This window comes from Cervus canadensis, chromosome 5 (genome assembly GCF_019320065.1).
Source record: "Cervus canadensis isolate Bull #8, Minnesota chromosome 5, ASM1932006v1, whole genome shotgun sequence".
In the NCBI taxonomy this organism is placed as follows: Eukaryota; Metazoa; Chordata; class Mammalia; order Artiodactyla; family Cervidae; genus Cervus; species Cervus canadensis.
The window spans coordinates 25,825,299-25,844,953 of NC_057390.1; the positions used below are offsets into that span (position 1 = coordinate 25,825,299).

The 19,655-nt window shown below is 35.6% G+C and overlaps 1 protein-coding gene across 2 annotated transcripts in view; it reads left to right on the forward strand.

Moving 5' to 3' along the window:
- Window positions 1–19,655, forward strand: part of CAMKMT (calmodulin-lysine N-methyltransferase) — a 410,943-nt gene that overhangs the window by 13,081 nt on the left and 378,207 nt on the right. For both annotated transcript variants that reach the window (XM_043468465.1, XM_043468464.1), the window contains exons 2-3: window positions 147–319; window positions 8,986–9,050. In XM_043468465.1, the coding sequence (XP_043324400.1) occupies window positions 147–319; window positions 8,986–9,050 (238 nt within the window). The remainder of the gene's footprint in view (window positions 1–146; window positions 320–8,985; window positions 9,051–19,655) is intronic.

Consider the following 19,655-nt stretch of genomic DNA (forward strand, 5'->3'; position numbering starts at 1 on the left):
TTTGTGCATCTTTTCTAGTTGTTTTCAGTAAGACAGTGGTCTGAATTATCTGCCATTATCAAAAATGAAAGTCCCCTTACCTCTTAAATGTTAAATGTTGTATTTATATAATATTTGTGACCACAATACTTGGTTTTATTTCAAAGGTTCTGAAACAAAAACACCTGGATGACTGTCTACGACATATATCTGTAAGAAGATTTGAATCATTTAATCTGTTTTCAGTAACAGAAGTCAAAAAACTGGAAACTGAAGAGGAAGCTGGTGCCTGGGTCCAATATACAAGCATCTTCTATCCTGAATACAGTGTTTTCTTAAGGTAAACATCACTCCAGTTAAGACTTTTTTTAAGCATTTTTCTCTTGTAAAAGGAAAACAATCTACTAAGAATCGAATTGTTCATTCTATTGAATTTGCGAGCAGTCTTTATCAGAATTTAGGTTTTATAACTTTGTGTTTGGAAATGCTGCTTTAACTGGGTCTTGCTATGTTCTCAGAACTAAAGAAAAAAACATTCCAAGGAATGTATTGGCATTTGAAGATAAAATTCAAATCAAAGAGTTCTTTTAACCATTCTCTCATAACATTTGATATGAAAAAAAGCCAAGTTCTTCTTGAGGCTGTAAGTGAAAACAGACTTTTTCCAAACTACTCTTCAAGTAGTAGTTATTTGAAAAATCAAGCTTTGGTATTTTTCCTATTCATGTTTTGTCACTTTCAGAAGAATCTTAAAAATAGGAGGAGAAAATTCAGCAGAAAACAGTGATAGTGTGAAAAGCATACAGACTGTTCTGGTTTTAAAAATCATTAGAAAAGAGTTAAGAGAGTTGCAAACTGAGGTTATAAGATACCATTTTTACAGAATTAATTTTTCTCTCACAGTTATAGTCTAGCATGTTGCAACATTACTTCAGGTGTTTGATTTTTATAAAATCTGCCTTTTTCTTGACAAGATTACACATTTTGAAAGGAAGGGAGAAGCACATTTACAGTAATTGTAGAAAAATCAAAAAGCATTTTAAGTGGAAATATGTCTGAATACAGTTTAGGTGAATTAGGAATAATTTTAAGAAAAGTGTTTTCACAAAGGATGTCTATTTATAGTATATGTTTCTTGAACTATTTTAGTTTAAGATATCTAAGCTTTGAAAGATACCGTAACAGCTGAATATTTAGGATTTGGATAAAAATTGATTAGGGTGGGCAGGGAAGTACAGTTAGGATCTGATTCCATAATACTGCTTTACTGAAAACTCTAAATAGGGATAAAAACTTTGGGGTTTGTGTACATCTATTGTGAAATTCTAATTAGAACACCTCAATTGCCTGGCATTTGTGATTGAGGCAATTAGTTTAGTCCTTGATTAGGAAGGAAAGAAAAGTGTATTAAATACTTACTGTGTGCCAGGTATAGCACCCAGTGCTTTGATGTATTTTAATTCATGTTCTCCTTCCAATAACTCTGTGAAGCAGGAATGAAGATAATTAAACAGTTGGAAGATAGAGTCTATAAGGATATTAAAGAGAAGGAGAAACAGTAAGGTATAAACTTCTAAAACTTATCTTCTGCCTCCACTGTGATAAGAGGCAATAAGTGTAAACTGTGCCAAGAATAACTTCCTGACATCTTCAAGGCCCTGGTAAGACTTAGCCAGAGAAAGTGTGAACTCTTCTGTTCTTAGGAGCTTTCAAAATAAGACATTGTTCTCTACTTGGAGAACACTTGGTGGAGATGACCTTGATATAGAAGCAAGACTCTTCTCTAGCAGTGTGGCTCTTTGTGATATAACCGTTTTTGAAAGAATAAATATTTCTATGTTAATATTACACTAAATCCTATAGAAAGATTCTTTATAGAAAGAAGACAGGTGGCTGAGCTAGAATTTTGGCACAATGGCTGCCAGGGTTTTTTCTCTTTTTTTTCAAACTAGCTGGTATCTCTCCACATCAGTAAACATATAGAATTCTAGAGCTGAATTATGATCTTAGAATAAAAATATATAATCATAGCAACATTAATAATGGCTGACAGTTGAGTGCCGGGCCACGTGACAAGCACTTTTGTGAGTGGTTTACATGTACTAGTTTATTTAATTCACAGCATCTTATGGGCAAATGCTGATTTTATCTTCATTTTACAGATGAGAATATAAATAAGATGACTGAGGTCACACAGCCAGTAATTGGGTGTCATAGGTACTCCTTTAAAACTTGGCAAGATTGGCAACTGAGGCAAATGTGGATACTAAATTTATATTTAAAAAGTACAGTTTTAATGTTAGTAGTATTAACATCAGGGGTGACTATTAAAACAGCTTTTATTCTCTTGTATTTTATTTTGTATTTTAGAAGGAACTTTATGTGTGTGTTGTGTTCAGTAGCTAAGTCATGTCTGACTCTTTGCAGCCCTGTGGCCTGCAGCACGCCAGGCTTCCCTGTCCTTCACTATCTCCTGGAGTTTGCTCAGATTCATGTCCTATGAGTTGGTGATGCTAGCTAACCACCTCTTCCCCTGCCACCCCCTTCCTCTTTTGCCTTCAGTCTTTCCCAGTATCGGGATCTTTTCCAATGAGTCGGCTCTTTGAATCAGGTGACCAAGATACTGGTGCTTCAGCTTCAGCAAATCCTAAAAGATGATCCTGGTAAAAGTGCTGCACTCATTTTTTTAGTAAATTTGGAAAGCTTAGCAGTGGCCACAGAGCTGGAAAAGGTCAGTTTTCATTCCAATCCCAAAGGAAGTGAGAGTATTGTGCCAGAGAATGTTCAAACCATCAGACAATTGCGCTCATTTCACATGCTGGTAAGGTTATGGTCAAAATCCTTCTTCAAGCTAGGCTTCAACAGTATGTGAACCAAGAACTTCCAGGAGTACAAGCTGGGTTTAGGAAAGGCAGAGGAACCAGAGATCAAATTGTCGACGTTAGTTGGCTTGTTAAGAAAGCAAGGGAATTCCAAAAAAACATCTACTTCTGCTTCATTGACTATACAAAAGCCTTTGTCTGTGTGGATCACAACAAACTGCAGAAGGAACTTTATAGTACCTTCAAAATGTGATGCAGTGTATATAGAAAATAATTCATTGAGTCATGTTTTCATGAAGCTTAAATCACAGATATGGGCCCATTATAATCTAATTTTCTAGTTTATTTTAAACTCCAATCATGATTGTGTAGTTTGCTTGCATATACATGTATTCACAGTTTCAATAAATCAAAATGTTCTCTTGATATTTTTAAAATTTTCCTATTTTAATGTAGAAATGCTGTATAAATCTAGTTTCCTCTAACTAGTAGATGTAAGACTGAAAAAATAAGGCTTTAGCCATTTATTTTTGAAAGAGCTCCAAAGTCAGTTGCATCTAGAATCATGTTTTTTAAACCTTGTCCTTCTGAAAATCTTTGTTATTATGCAGCCTTTGAGGACCCATTCCACTCTCTGGCTTACTTTTTCTAATTTTGGGGGACCGCTTTTTTTTGTAATCAAGGTAAAAAGTAATCATTTTAACCACTTTGAATTGTGCAATTAGTGGTTTTTAGTACATTTACAATGTTGTGGAACCATCACCACTCTCAAATTTCAAACGTTTTTCATCACCATGAAATGAAGCCCCATTCCCTTTACTAGTAACTCTCCATCTTACTCCTTCCTCTTCCTCCTGGCAACCACTTATCAACTTTCTATCTGTATAGATTTGCCTATTCTGGACACTTTATTTAAGTAGAATCATATGATATATGCCCTTTTATGTTTGGCTTCTTTCACTTAACATAATGTGTTTTGATTAATTTATGTTATAGCATGTATCAATACTCCATTCCTTTATTATGGCTGAATAATATTCCAGTATATGGATACTAACATATTTTGTCTATCCATTCATCAGTTGATGAACATTTGGGTAATTTCTACTTTTTGGCTATTATGAATAATGCTACTGAGAGACTGACTTGGTGATCCAGTGGTTAAGAATCTGCCTGCCAGTGCAGGGAGCTCAGGTTTAGTCAGGGAGCTGAGAGCCCACATGATTGAGAGCAGCTAAGCCCATGCACCGTAACTAACGAGCCCAGGCTCAGCCTGTGAGCCAAACTCCTGAACCCGCATACCCAGTCCTGGAGCCCGCATGCCCACATCCCATGCTCTGTAACAACAGAAGCCACCACAATGAGACCGCCCACCACAACTAAAGTAACCCTTGCTCGCCACAACTAGAGAAAGCTTACGTGCAGCAATGAAGACCCAGCATAGCCAGAAATACATTTTTTTTTTTTACAATTTTTTTAAAAAGTAGAGAAAATAATGCTACTATGAACATTCATGTACAAGTTTTTATGTGAATCTATAATTTTATAAATCTCATAGGTGTGTCCTGAGGGACAAGGTTACTGGGTCATATAGTGACTCTTTATTTAACTTTTTGAAGAATGGCCAAATTGTTTTCTGCAGTGACTGTGCCATTTTACCTACTAGGAATATAAGAGAGTTCTAGTTTCTCCCCACGCATGCAAGCTCCTATGATTTTCCCTATATTATTATTATTTTTGTTATTACCATGTTAGTGTGAAGTGATATCTTACTGTTGTTTTGATTTGTAGTCCCCCAGTGACTGTTTTACGTTTTTTCATATGCACATCGGCCATTTGTATATCTTATTTTCAGAAATGTCTCTTCAAGTCCTTTGCCCACTTTTATTAGGGTTGTTTTTCTCTGTTGTTGAATTGTGAGAGTTCTTTATATATCCTGGATACTTGAACCATATCACATGTGTGATTTGCAAATAATTTGTCTCATCTTGTGGTTTATCTTTTCACTTTCTTGATAGTATCCTTTGGTGTATAAAAGTTTTCAGTTTTGTTCAAGTTCAGTGTATCTGTTTTTTTTTTTTTTCATTTATTGTTTGTGCTTTGTGGTGCCATACTTAGCCCTCATTTACTTTTAACCTCTAGTTTCAATCTCTTGTACCTTTATGAGTGAAAGTTGTTCAGTCATGTCTGACCCTTTGCAACCCCATAGACTGTAGCCCGCCAGGCTCCTCTGTCCATGGAATTCTACAGGAAAGAGTCCTGGAGTGAGTTGCCATTCCCTTCTCCAGGAGATCTTCCCAAATCAGGGATTGAACCCACGTCTTCTACATTGCAGATGGTTCTTTACCATCTGAGCCACGAGGTAGGCTTCAAATTTTTCTCTGGTAGCTTTTCTTTTTTTTCCTCTTCAAATAAATGTTTGCCCCAGTGACTTGCTCCTTATTTCTTACTCCATGGGCCATTCCTGGGAAAAATCAAAGGTCCTTAGTTCTAGCATAGCTTTAGGTGCTTATAAAAAATGTTGGTTGACTTTTGGAGGAAGAAATTGAGTACTGGTATATTTTCTTTCAGCTTTATTGAGATATAATTGACATATACCATTGTGTAAATTTAAGATATATACTGTGTTGACTTCAATCACTTATGTATTGCAAAATGATTAGCACCATACTATTAGCTAACACCCCTGTCATGTCACATAATTATCATTTCTTTTTTGTGGTTAAAGACCTAGGAAACAAGTTAAAGCTTTGGAATTTAGGAGAACCATGGAGTGAACTTTTTGTATCTTGGCTATGTTAGCAAAAAGTCGTCATTGATATATAACATTAATTATCAGTGTAACGGAAAGATTGAAGTTTGAGAAGTTCCCTTTCTTCTTGAGAAGTTGAGAAGTTCCAATACAGTAGGTATTACTGTCCAACCCATTATCCAAGCAAAAATGTGTACCTGCTTAGGTAAACAGTTGAAAGATTAAGGGTAGACAAGATCTTATATCGTTGACACTTGAATAAAGTAGATATTATTGTTGTTTGATTGCTAAGTCGTGTCTGACTCTTTGCAATCCTATAGACTATAGCCTGCCAGACTTCTATGTCCATGGAGTTTTTCAGGGTTGCCATTTCTTTTTCCTGGGCATCTTCCTGACCCAGGTCTTGAACCTGCATCTCTTGCATTAGCAGGTGGCTTCTGCACTCCTGAGCCACCAGGGAAGCCTGAATGAAGTAGGTGATTCTGAACAAAGAACAATCCTTGGGTTTGGAGCAAAGGAAAGGGAACTTGAAATAATCAAACTGAATATTTACCACACTGTGTTCATGGTAGTTTTCTTACAATTAGCACTAATCTTTATACCACTGAGGACAATGATTGTTGACCTTTTTCTTTCAGGAGATGCCACCTTTTAAGGTTTCTCAACTTCATAGATAATTGCTTTTCTTCTTGTAAGTTTTTAAAGGAATGAGATTAGTTCTCTTGTTTCCCTGTCCCTGATTCGATTTAATGCCATAGGGTTTACTTTCTGTTCTTGGCTTCAACAAATAAGGATTCTTGGCTTTCTGTTCTTGGCTTTCAAGTAGATGAGTTTTGTGTCACTTTCTGTTTTGAATACTGCCTTTAACTTTTAAACATGCCCTTTACCTTAATTATCCCAGTTTCTGCTGTTTAGAAATATTTAACTTGTTGCAAAATATATGTACCTTTTTTTTTTTTACTCGTCTCAGATTTCTTCTCAAATGTCTATTTCATTCTGATAGAGAGAGAGAGAGAGAAAGTGCACGAGAGAATCTCTTTATTAAAACTACACCATAAAGCAATTGCTCTTTTAGGTATTTATCCTAAGGAAATAATCAGAAAAGATCTCAATCCTAATTCTACAAGGATGTTTGTTGAAGTAATATGCATAAAGCACAATAATGGGCATAATCTAAAAATCCAACAGAAGGTGTTGGTTCAACAAATTGTGGTGCAATTATTTACTGGACTACTTGGCAGCCATTAAAATAATGTTGCAGGAGAATATTTAATAATGTGAGGAACTTTATAATATGTTAAATGAAAAAAGTACAAATTGCAAAACAGTATGGACAATGTGCTCTGCTATTTAATGACAGGTCTGTGAACATAGCTTAAAATTTGAAGGCTATATACCAAACTATTAACTGTGGTTATCTCTGCATGATAGGATTATGGGAAGTTTTTCCTTGAGGAAGCTATATATTGCTTTTATCTTCAGGAAAAAAAAAAATTGAGCTCTATGCTGTATTGCTGGTCATTTTAATAGCTTCATCTTGTGTTTTAGATGTTAAATGCTTTGTTCTTTTTTCTCTTCTGACATGTGTGCTATGGATTTTTTCCATGTTAGCGTAAATAACCTCTTCTAGAATCTTGCATCCACAGAGAAGATACAGAATCTGTACCAATGATGAAAGTTGGGTTTGTGGTTGATAGCTTCATTGCCTTAGGTTATGATGCTGTTGAGGCCAATAGTAATTGCAGGTAACTCTTTCTGCATTCTCCCTTGGTCACTCTTTGAAAGAACTAGGTCTCTGCGATAGAAATAAAAAGTTCTTCTGAGAAGGGTATTGCAGTTGACATGTATTTTCTTTCTGTATCTGTTATCTTACTGTATCTCTCTAGGGCTCCCAGAACAAAAGACTGCAGTTTGGATGGCTTTAACAGCAGGGTTGTCTGCTCACATCTGGAGCCTAGGAGCCTCAGATCTAGGTGTTGCAGGTTTGGTTTCATCCAGGGCCTCCTTGGCTTGCATGTGGCTGCGCTCTGCTGCCTCCTCATGTGGCTGTCCCTCTGTGCACAAGCCTTCTTGTCTCTGTGTGTGCTAATCTCCTTTTTGTGTAAGCACAAAAGTCGTTTTGCATTAGGGCCCACCCTAATGGGGTCGCAAAGACTCAGACACGACAGAGCGACTGAACTGAACTGAACTGAATGACCCAATTTTAACCTGATTACCTCTTTGAAGGCCCAGTCTCCAACTTCAGTCACCTTCTGAGGGATGGGGCGTTTAGGGCTTCAGCATATGAATTTGGGAGGGGGCACAGTTCAGTCCATAACAGTGTGCATCATTCATGATAAGTTTTAGTGACAAAGTAGTGTTGATAAAGTAAATTTTATTATGAATTATTAATGCTTATTGTGAACTATTACGATATCCTAAAGAACTTCAGCTGTAAGTTATATAGGGGAGCATGTAGAAGATTGTAGATATATTAGCAACAACTTTTAAAAATCACCACTGGAAAAGTAACTCAGACTCTATGATCTATTGACAGTTGGGTTCATTTGTTTATGAAAAATAGTATCTTTTATAACTATTAGTAAAATAGCAGTTATCAAATATTTAAAGGGCCATCAGGTGAAGGGAGATGAAAAGGAACAGAATTAAGATCAGTGGGCAAGATACAAAACATTTGCCCCCTGGCACTTAGAACTCCCTATAAATGGAATGTGCAGACTTGAAAGTTGGTTAGTTCTTTGTGACTGAAGTTCTGAATTTGTTGGGCCATTAAAGAGGAAATTATGTGTTGTGGAGTGTGGTTATGGAGGTTGATTACTTTTTTTGGTTTTAGATTCTTGAAGTGTAGAGTTTTGTTGTCTCTAAAAAGGTAAATAATTTATCTCACACTTATAATTAAAATAATAAAATACTTATTAGTACTTTAAAATGTAGATTAATCATCAAGAAATGTTATTGCATTAAATATCCCAAAGACTAGTCTGTCCTTTTCCTTCTCCCTCTAGTGGGCAGCTGGAGAAGGCAATGGCACCCCACTCCAGTACTCTTGCCTGGAAAATCCCATGGACAGAGGAGCCTGGTAGGCTGCGGTCCATGGGGTTGCGGAGAGTCGGACACGACTGAGCGACTTCACTTTCACTTTTCACTTTCATGCATTGGAGAAGGAAGTGGCACCCCACTCCAATGTTCTTGCCTGGAGAATCCCAGGGACGGGCGAGCCTGGTGGGCTGCCATCTACGGGGTCATACAGAGTCGGACACGACTGAAGCGACTTAGCAGCAGCAGCAGCAGCTAGTGGGCAGAAATACTGTAAAAGCACAACATGGAAAGGTTTGTTACTATTCAGTGTATCACAATACATAGTGTCAGCTTTAAATAATTAATAAATGTTAATGTGTCAGAGATTAAAGAACATGCTTTATTCCTTTCTAGGCATAATAGTGGATCTTTGAATGTTGAAGATGTTCTTACCAGCTTTGACAATACAGGAAATGTCTGTAAGTTATATACTTATAGAAATAATTTTAGTGTTTTAAAAGTCAATTTTTAATCTTTTTTTTTCAGTGTTTATTGACTAGCGTATGTCTGTGTGTGTATCATAGAAACTCCTGCTGTTTTTAGCTGCATTAATAAGCCTCATAAGATGCACCTACTAAGTGGGATAAGGCAGTTAATTTTATACTTGGAATTTTTGTGTGTATGTGTAAGACCCACCTGCATTTGAATCTTGGTTCTGAAATTAATCTTGAGCAATTTATATTGTCTCCATGGCCTTATTCTTTTTCATCTCTCAGAACTGAATATAAAGTATATAAAGTGTGTAATGTACTACATCCCTCATAGTTGATATCAGTAAATGAATTTTTTTATTATTACCTGTGATGCGTACCTCTAAAGCTTTTTTTTCCTAACAATGAAGATAATATTATTAAGGATTATTCTGATGTAGTAAAATAAACTATTTTGATTGAACTAAATAGGGCAGAAGGAACACTGGATTCTCTAGTACTATCCCTTTTGTTTCTTGTTTCCATTTTGACCTTTTCAGTTAATCAGTCCAACATAGGGGCTGTCTCTCCCTTTTTTGCTGTGTTTCAGGTGTGTGCATTTCCACTTCTTGCTTATTCTTTCACTGGAGAATAAACCCAGAACATTTTTCCTTGCTGCTAATATACTTTAATAGAATATTTTTGTTTTATTCTTTATTATAATACTATAGAATATATTATCTTTTGATCTTAGTCTTTAATTACATCATGATGGATTTCTCCACTGAGTAAATCATTTCATCATAATGTCATACAATGATAGAAGTCAAACAAGAATATCTTTATATCATGGTGTTGAACAATATACCATGATAGAAGCTGTGTACTTCTTTCTGTGTGCTGCATAGGCTATTTTCCTTAAGATAGTGGATTATCAATGAAATATGACCATTTTAAATGTAAAAATTATATTCTAGTGCTTTTCTTTTCAAAAGAAAATTTATAACTGTAATCATTTATTGTCTGAACTAAAATAACATACGGAGCAAGAAGTACTCATTTTAGACCAGCAAAGAATAATGTCCAGCAATACTCAGGCAATAATCTTGTTCTTATGCCCACATTATAGCAAGCTTTTGATTGCTGAGAAAAGTATTTATGTATTTTGTCACTAAGAAATCTAAATATCCTAAAATTATCCTAAAATATTTAAAATAATGTAATTTTATTTTTTGTGGACAGTGATAGGCATACCTTTTAGTTTTTATATGCTGATGCTGGCTAAATTCTTTCCCAGTATTATTACTAATGCTAATTATTACTAATGCTAATGGTGGTTGAGACGTTCTCCTTTAGTTCTTTGATAATGTAAAATATCATTAAGTCAGGCTTTGCTGTGCTTAGTTGCTCAGTTATGTCCGACTCTTTATGATTCTATGGACTGTAGCTTGTCAGACTCCTCTGTCTATGGGAATTCTTCAGGCAAGAATACTGGAGTGGGTTGCCATGCCCTACTCCAGGGGATCTTCCCAACCCAGGGATCAAACCCAGGTCTCTAGCATTACAGGCGGATTCTTTACCATCTGAGCCACCAGGGAAGCAGGTCAGGCTTATGCATGTGTAATTTAGGAACAAAGTCCTAAAATGCTATATGTGAATTAAAAAAATTTTTTTGTTTTTTGGCCATGCCACATGACATGCAGGATCTTAGTTCCCCAAGCAGGGGTGGAACCCTCATCTCTGCAGCAGAAGTGCAGAGTCTTAACCACTGGGCTGCCAGGAAGTCCTGAATATGGATTTTTGGTTTGGTAATGTGAAAATCAAGTATTGTTCCCAGTGGTTCAGTATGAAATAGGGCCACTAGCTGGCAGCATTATGTAAAAAAAATTTTTTTCCTTAAGGTCTAAGCTATTGTTTTGTTTATGAATGATATATAAATACTTCTCAAACATTTTTTCCCATCAACTTGTCTGCACCTACCCTCCTCCTCAAGTTGTTGTTGCATTGACAAATGGAGCTTTGTATGGTTAAGCTTTTTTTTTTTCCCCCACTGCTGCACATTGTTTGGTAGAAAGACTTGAATCTTTGGAATTAGAACCACTAGTTTCTTGGTTCTGAAATTAATCTCGAGCAGTTAGGTTTTTTCATCTCTTAGAACTGGATATCTAATGTATTGAAGTGTATAACATACTACATCCCTCATAGTTGATACTCAGTAAATGAATCTGTTATTACAGTGATGAGTACCTCTAAAGCTTTGCAGTTTTTTTTCTAATAATGAAGATAGTATTATCAAGGATTATCTTGATGTTGTAAAAGTAAAGTATTTTGATTGAACAAGGTGGGAAAAATAGATCAAATTACACAAATAGTAATCTACTAAAATGTTTTGTCATAAATATGGTCTTAAAAACCTGAATGTAAAAAAAAAAAACCTGAATGTATTGCCTAAGTAATAATTCAGTAACTTCTGAGTAATAGAAGAGGTGATAAAAATAAAACTTATTAAAGCATGTTTTGTAGTGTTTATATTACTCTTTAAGAAAAATCTATAATGATACTTCAACTTAATGTAAAATTGGTAAAGTCCTGTTAAAGTAAGTCTTGATTATAACTTTCATATAATTCTTGTCAAGGCTTAAAGTGATCAAGTTTTGAAAAAGTGGTTTTTCACTTGAAGTCGCAAATATTTGATTGTACTGTAGTAGTGACATTAGGGGCTTCCCAGGTGACTCAGAGCTAAAGAATCTGCCTGCCAATGCAGGAGACACAGGAGACACGGATTCAGTCCCTGGATTGGGAGGATCCCCTGGTAGGAAATGGCATCCGACTCCAGTATTCCTGCCTGGAACATTCCACAGACAGAACAGTCTGGTGGGCTACAATCCACGGTGTCACAGAGTTGGACACCACTGAGCTACTCATGCAGGCCCAGTGACATTAGATTGAGTTTGTGACAGGAAAGCCCAGCAGAGGGCGCTACAATCACAAGTCTATCTCACAACTCAATATAATTGGAATAAATAACTTGAACAGCAAGCCTAAGCTTTCATCATGTAAACAAGAAAAATGTATGTTTAAAAGTTTATCTCTGATTTATTTCTTATATATTTAATATATTCAGCAATTCACTAATAAGAAAGATTTTCTTGACTGATGTGTTTAGTTCATCTTTTAATTGTAGGTATCAGTTTAATATTCATACTTCTAGCTTTAAATGCAGGAATACTTTTGGTCTTGTTAATCTTTATAGAGAAATTTCTATACAGGAAAAACAGTTCCTCAATCATCACTGTGGTAGAACACTACTATCATGCTGAAGAATATTTGGGATGAGGAAAAAACGTTTTTAATATGATACCATGAGAGAGCCAGTAGATAGAATTATCTATTTGTTCAGGAATTAGTTTCTGGGTTAACATAACTTCCTGATAATATAAAAAAATAATTAAAGTACTTTATAGTTACAGGCCCCTGTATGTGTTTATACAAAACATACATATGAGAATATATACAAAATATATTTGTGTTTACTGGAACCATTAATCTCAATTTCCAGTTAACTTCAAAAACAAGTAATGCTTTTATTCATTATAAATTTTCAAAGAGCAGAGGATCAGTCTTACTGTTTGAAGTTGTTTGTGCTCTCATCAAAAAGATTTGGGAAAATCTTTAATTTTGGAAAATAAATGAAACCTCTAGATATTTTCTTATTTGGTGATATATTAGAAAAGAAGACATTCCTTTTGTTTGCCTCTATTATTTTAAATGTGTGACTTGCAAACTGTTTCATGTTTTTGAGATATCCTTTCAGTATTTGAATTCCTTTGAATGTTATAGGGAGAAATTAAAATGAATCTCACACAGTCTTCTCTGCATAATAATTCATTGCTCTTTAGGATACGACCCCAGTCTTACTTTTATATACTTATATTTTCTGTTGTTGAAAGTCAAAACTTCTTTTTTGCTTACCTCTAACTAGGGATAGGTATACATATTTCGTCTTTGGGTCTGGTACTTGAGAACATACTTCTCTTTAAGGTATCAAAGCTACTTTGTGGAAAGGTCGTGTCTGCTATTGATTCATTGTGCCTGGAAAGAGATGCCATCAAGCTACCTAGGGATAAGTATGGGATGCATCCGTCACTTCAGACGAGGTGCTGGCTTCTTTTGTGTTTCATGCAGCATGTCACGCAGATACCTTGGGTCACAGGAGAGTACTCTGTGGCAGATCTCTGGCTTCTGTTTTCTCTGCGGGCTCAGCCTCCTTTCCAGCCAGTCCCTGACCTCCAATCAAAGAAATCCCATCATGCCGTATCTCTTCTGAAAGCACTTTCTCTTTCTCCACCTCATCTCTTTCCTCCACTGAAATGAATTTTTAAAAAAAATGATTCTCTTCAGCCCTTAATCCAGATTTTACTGCATACTATATAGTACAACTGTTTGCTACCTGTAAAATGTTTTCAGAGTGGGGAATATAATTGCTTCATTTGAACTCTTTTTTTTTTTTTTTTTAAATCACGTTGTCCTTTTGACAGCATGAACAGATGATTAATACTTCTCATACAATTTATTGATACAATATATACAATATGTGTATAAACCATTAAAGGCTTTGGAAGTCAATATTTACTGTATATTATTGCAATAATCTAGTGTGAATTAGGAGTCCTGGCTAGCACAACAGTACCCCTTAAATTTGGGAAATGTATTGTTAACATTCCTTCTGCTATTCTTTGAAATAATTTTTTTTCTCCTCGCTGAGCTACACAACAGGACCTGTGATGGTTGATGTCTCAGGACATCAACCTAGAGAAATTTATAAACTTTCTACCTTGTATACTCTTACATGAGAAAATGGTGATTTTTTTTCTCCCCAACAAATCCTGGGTCTAACCTGGACTTTTAATGCACACAGCTGCAGTCTCCTGCTTCTTGGTTCTTTCTAGGGGTCTCATAGTGGGACCTGTTTTGTGGTGTATCCAAAACTCATCTATTTGGGGTTAGTAATTAAGCAAATATTCTTGTTTAAATACAAAATGTTTTCAATTTCTACCTATATTTGGGAGACCAAAGTTGACTGTCTCTTAGGAAATATAATCCAGATTTTTAGTTTTTCTCTTTCATTTTTATTGTGTTATGTAGTTAAGGTCTGTAATATTGGTGGAATTATTTCAGCTTTCAGGAGTGTCAGATTGGATTTAAAGTTTTTCTTCATTCAAATAAAGGCATATTGTGTTTATATTTATGTATGTAGACATATATGCATTTATGTAGGTGTGTATGTATATATTCTTGGTAAGAGCGTTTGATTAAAAAATGAGAACTTTGGGCTTTTGTGGGTAATTGCTCTATTTTTAACTTAGTGGGGTCATGGAAGTATTCTGGAATATGATGCTGAGGTTTTAGCTCTGCCAGTTACTTGCTATGTGATTGTAGGCAAGTTTTTAAACAGATCTTAACTGTTTACAATTCAATAAGAAACAATAACTACCTTTTAGTGTAGTAAACATAATATTAGGTAATGTGAAAATACTGTGTAAACTGTAGGTAATATTTGTATTAGTATTTTGTTGTTAATACTAATATCATGTCTCATTTATTCTAAGACCTTTTCAATATCTTTGATATTATAAAATAACACAAAATAGGAAATATTTTTGTGTTTTAATGTTTTATGTTATTTTGTACATGAAAACAGTGCAAAGTCACATTATGAAAAGTATAATATTACTGCAGAAATACATATGTAAATCAGTGTTTTATAAAAGAAACTTCAGAAAGACAAAAATATATGTGATTTATTATGTGATAAAGATGGGATTTCAGTGGGAGTAGAAAGGATGAATTTTTCAATAAATAGTTTGTCTAGGAATTTAGAAAAAAAAATCAAATCTCTTCCTTTATACTATGTAATTACCAAAATTAATTTAAGATAGTTAAATATTTAATTAACAAATTCTAACACTTCTAGATATTTCAGATGAATACTTTTAAGATATTGAAATAAGTAAGGCCTTTCTAAGTGTGACCCAAGTCCTATGAATTTAAAAATAAATAGATTGACTAAATAAAGATTTAAAGTCACTTTATTCAAAAAGTAGCAAAAAAGTTGAAAGGGAAATGACAAACTGGTAATTATTATTTATGACATATACGCGGACAAAGATGTATTCTCTTTATTGTGTGAAGAGCTCCCACAAAGAAATAGCAAAAGCAGGCTGCAGATCTATAAGAAAAAGACAAAGCATAGTGAAAATTAGAAAAAAGTAATTCACAAAAACAATGCCAATGCTCTGTAAAGACATAAAATGATTATTTGACTAGTAAGGAAGTGATGAAATGCAATTAAAACAGTGAGAATTATTATCAAATTGGCGAAGATGAGCAAAGATGAACAATAATCAGTGAATTGCAGGTACATGTGTACTCTCATCTACCATTGGTGGGAGGGTAAATTGATTCTACTTTTCTAGAGGCAGTCTGGCAATGTCTTTCATAATTTTTAGTACCCATATCATCTGATTCATAATTCTTTTTCTAAGAAATAGTGAAACCAAAATGTAAAGGTGGAATATAAAGGAATTCATTATAGCACAGCAAATAACTGGAAAAAATAAATAAATCTTTAATTTTAGATGACTGGTTAATTATGGATATTTCATGAAATGGAATATTTTATAGCTGTATAAGGTCTTTAAAGCATATTAGGTTAAAAAATTACTATAGGGAATATGATTCTATTTTTGTAAAGTACATATATTCTAATTAAGTAGGTATGTATATGCATAGTTGTTGTTCAGTTGCTAAGTCATGTCCAGACAAAGCATGGTCCACTGGAGAAGGGAATGGCAGACCACTGCAGCATTCTTGCCTTGAGAACCCCATGAGCAGTATGAAAAGGTGTATGCATAGAACTGTGTCTAAATGTCCCCAGTGTTTTGTTGGGGTATTGGGGTTATGGATGATTATCACTTTCTTCTTTATACTTTTTAGCATTTGATTTTTTTTTTTTATTGTATTAGGCTTGTATTCAGTTCAGTTCAGTTCAGTCGCTCAGTCGTGTCCAACTCTTTGTGACCCCATGAATCACAGCACGCCAGGCCTCCCTGTCCATCACCAACTCCCGGAGTTTACTCAAACTCATGCCCATCGAGTCGGTGATGCCAACCAACCATCTTATCCTCTGTCGTCCCCTTCTCCTCCTGCCCCCAAGCCCTCCAACAGACTGGTTCCAAATAGGAAAAGGAATACGTCAAGGCTGTATATTGTCACCCTGCTCATTTAACTTGTATGCAGAGTAGTACATCATGAGAAACGCTGGGCTGGAAGAGGCACAAGCTGGAATCAAGATTGCCGGGAGAAATATCAATAACCTCAGATATGCAGATGGCACCACCCTTATGGCAGAGAGTGAAGAGGAACTAAAAAGCCTCTTGATGAAAGTGAAAGAGGAGAGTGAAAACGTTGGCTTCAAGCTCAACATTCAGAAAACTAAGATCATGGCATCTGGTCCCATCACCTCATGGTAAATAGATGGGGAGACAGTGGAAACAGTGGCTGACTTTATTTTTTTGGGCTCCGAAATCACTGCAGATGGTGACTGTAGCCATGAAATTAAAAGATGCTTACTCCTTGGAAGGAAAGTTATGACCAACCTAGATAGCATATTAAAAAGCAGAGACTTTGCCAACAAAGGTCTGTCTGGTCAAGGCTATGGTTTTTCCAGTAGTCTTGTATGGATGTGAGAGTTGGACTGTGAAGAAAGCTGAGCACCGAAAAATTGATGCTTTTGAACTGTGATGTTGGAGAAGACTCTTGAGAGTCCCTTGGACTGCAAGGAGATCCAGCCAGTCCATTTTAAAGGATATCAGTCCTGGGTGTTCACTGGAAGGACTGATGCTGAAGCTGAAACTCCAGTACTTTGGCCATCTCATGTGAAGAGTTGGTTCATTGGAAAAGGCTTGTTTTAGGCAGTGTCATTTTTATTTTGAAAAAAGTGAATACTCTTTAATTCATGTCAATGTATGACAAAACCCACTACAATATTGTAAGTAATTAGCCTCCAACTAATAAAAATAAATGAAAAAAAAAAAGTGAATACTCTTTAATTTCCAAATTGAGTGATAATTTTTTTTTTTTTATTGAAAGCTGTGGTAAAATCTCAAATTGCTTAGGACAATACTGTGGGAAAAAGGAGCAATTAATTTTACTACTGAAAAAATATAGTGTATTTTCTTTTTTCTTTTTTTTTGAGTTTCATTTATTTTTATTAGTTGGAGGCCAATCACTCTACAATACTGTAGTGGATTTTGTCATACATTGACATGAGTCAGCCATGGATTTACATGTATTCCCCATCCCGATCCCCTCTCCCACCTCCCTCTCTACCCAATCCCTCTGGGTCTTCCCAGTGCACCAGGCCCGAGCACTTGTCTCATGCATCCAACCTGGGCTGGTGATCTGTTTCACTATAGATAATATACATGTTTCGATGCTGTTCTCTCGAAACATCCCACCCTCGCCTTCTCCCACAAAGTCCAAAAGTCTGTTCTGTACATCTGTGTCTCTTTTTCTGTTTTGCATATAGGGTTATCATTACCATCTTTTTAAATTCCATATATATGTGTTGGTATGCTGTAATGTTCTTTATCTTTCTGGCTTACTTCACTCTGTATAATGAGCTCCAGTTTCATCCATCTCATTAGAGCTGATTCAAATGAATTCTTTTTAATGGCTGAGTAATATTCCAGGGTGTATATGTACCACAGCTTCCTTATCCATTCATCTGCTGATGGGCATCTAGGTTGCTTCCATGTCCTGGCTATTATAAAGTGTTGTGATGAACACTGGGGTGCACGTGTCTCTTTCAGATCCGGTTTCCTCAGTGTGTATGCCCAGAAGTGGTATTGCTGGGTCATATGGCAGTTCTATTTCCAGTTTTTTAAGAAATCTCCACACTGTTATCCAAGTATTTTATTTTTAAACAATACTTTTGTCCAAGGAACTCACATCACTGTTAGATACTAATCTGTTAATTCCCCCAATACGCTTGAAAAAAGTCAAAGATCAAATCATTCTAGGTTTTTATTAGGTTGTAGGAGTATAAAGAGGTTAAAAACTCAGTCAGTGGAAGGAAATCGAACTTGAGCATAGATCATTTATAAGTTCTGTTGAAAAATAAATTTTAAAGTTCAGTTCGCAGGCATAGGTAATGGTCAGCAGCCCTGAGACTATAAGGATCCCATGGAGAAGGGACTGCTAACCACTCCAGTATTCCAGTATTCTTGCTTGGAGAATTCCATGGACAGAGGAGCCTGGCAGGCTACAGTCCATTGGGTTGCAAGAGAGTCAGACGCAACTGAGCACAATAGTTGAGCCTGTAGGAGGCCCCAGTGAGAGTGGGGAGCTGGTGATAGCAGGCAACGCTGGTCTGGATTTGGCTCTTAGGCTGTCTTGAGAATTGTAGTGTGTATGTGTGTGTGTGTGTATGTGTGTGTGTGTGTGTGTAGCCTTCATTAGAAAGACTTCTAGAAGGTAGTTAGAAAAGATTTCTAGGGGTAGGTTAGGTTTCTAGATGGTAGTTTCCTGAGCTATATGTTTCTAGTCGTCCGACTTCCTGGCTCCTAGTTGTCAGGGCAGCTTTTTCTTTCAACACAATATTGGGTAAACATGCTCCTAAGCCATAAACAGAGTCCTTTGCATTTGCTTATTACTTACCATGGAAGGAACATTTAGAAGACATCTCTTTTTAATTCACTTTAAAAATTTTTACTTGAAATTAAAAAATTATGGAGTTGTAATGATTCTCTTTGATAAAAGAAGGTGCTGCTATCATAAGGAAAGACCGAAATAAACCCTATAATCCTTTCTAGATTCATAACATGTATTAATACTTAACCAAGGTATTAATACCAGAAGGTAGTTTATGTCTTTGTTATAAACCTGCTAGTTTCCCCCACCTTTCTATATTTGAAGGGATGTACTTAATTTAGATGCTTTCAAGTTTTAGCAGAGGATGTGCCAAGCAAGCCTTCCTCCTCCCAGCAAATTCTGAATAGTACTTCTTTATCTTCTTTCAGATTGCTACCATTTTTTTTTTTTTTTTTTTTTTGCATCCCTTACAGTATTAGGGACTTTGTGAATATTCTTCCCATTTAGTCTTCTGAACAATTTTGCAAGTGGCAAGGAAACTGATACTCAGATAAAAATAACTTGCTTAAAAAATAATATTTAGTAAACAGTCATATAGGAATGTATGCCTATTCTACTATATTTCTTAAAGGTAGCATTTCTCCAAAATGACGAGGAATGAATTTTAGAAGTTCATGGTGGATATTGAAACTAAAAGTGGTAGCTTAGAGTGCAAGAAAATAACTTTGGCAAATGGAAAAGAATTCTGTCCAGTGGATTGTGTCTCAGAAGAGACTGATTAAAGGTCACTGGAAAATGGGCTCTCTAGGGTTTCTGAAAGGTAGTTGACAGTCTAATGGAGTGGGGATTTAGGGAGCAAGGATGGGGTGAAAGAATGCATTGTCTATTAATAGTCTAAAACCAAATGTGGGTTTTATTTTATTTCAATTTTTTTTCTTTTTTGAGAAGTGCTGCTTTTTG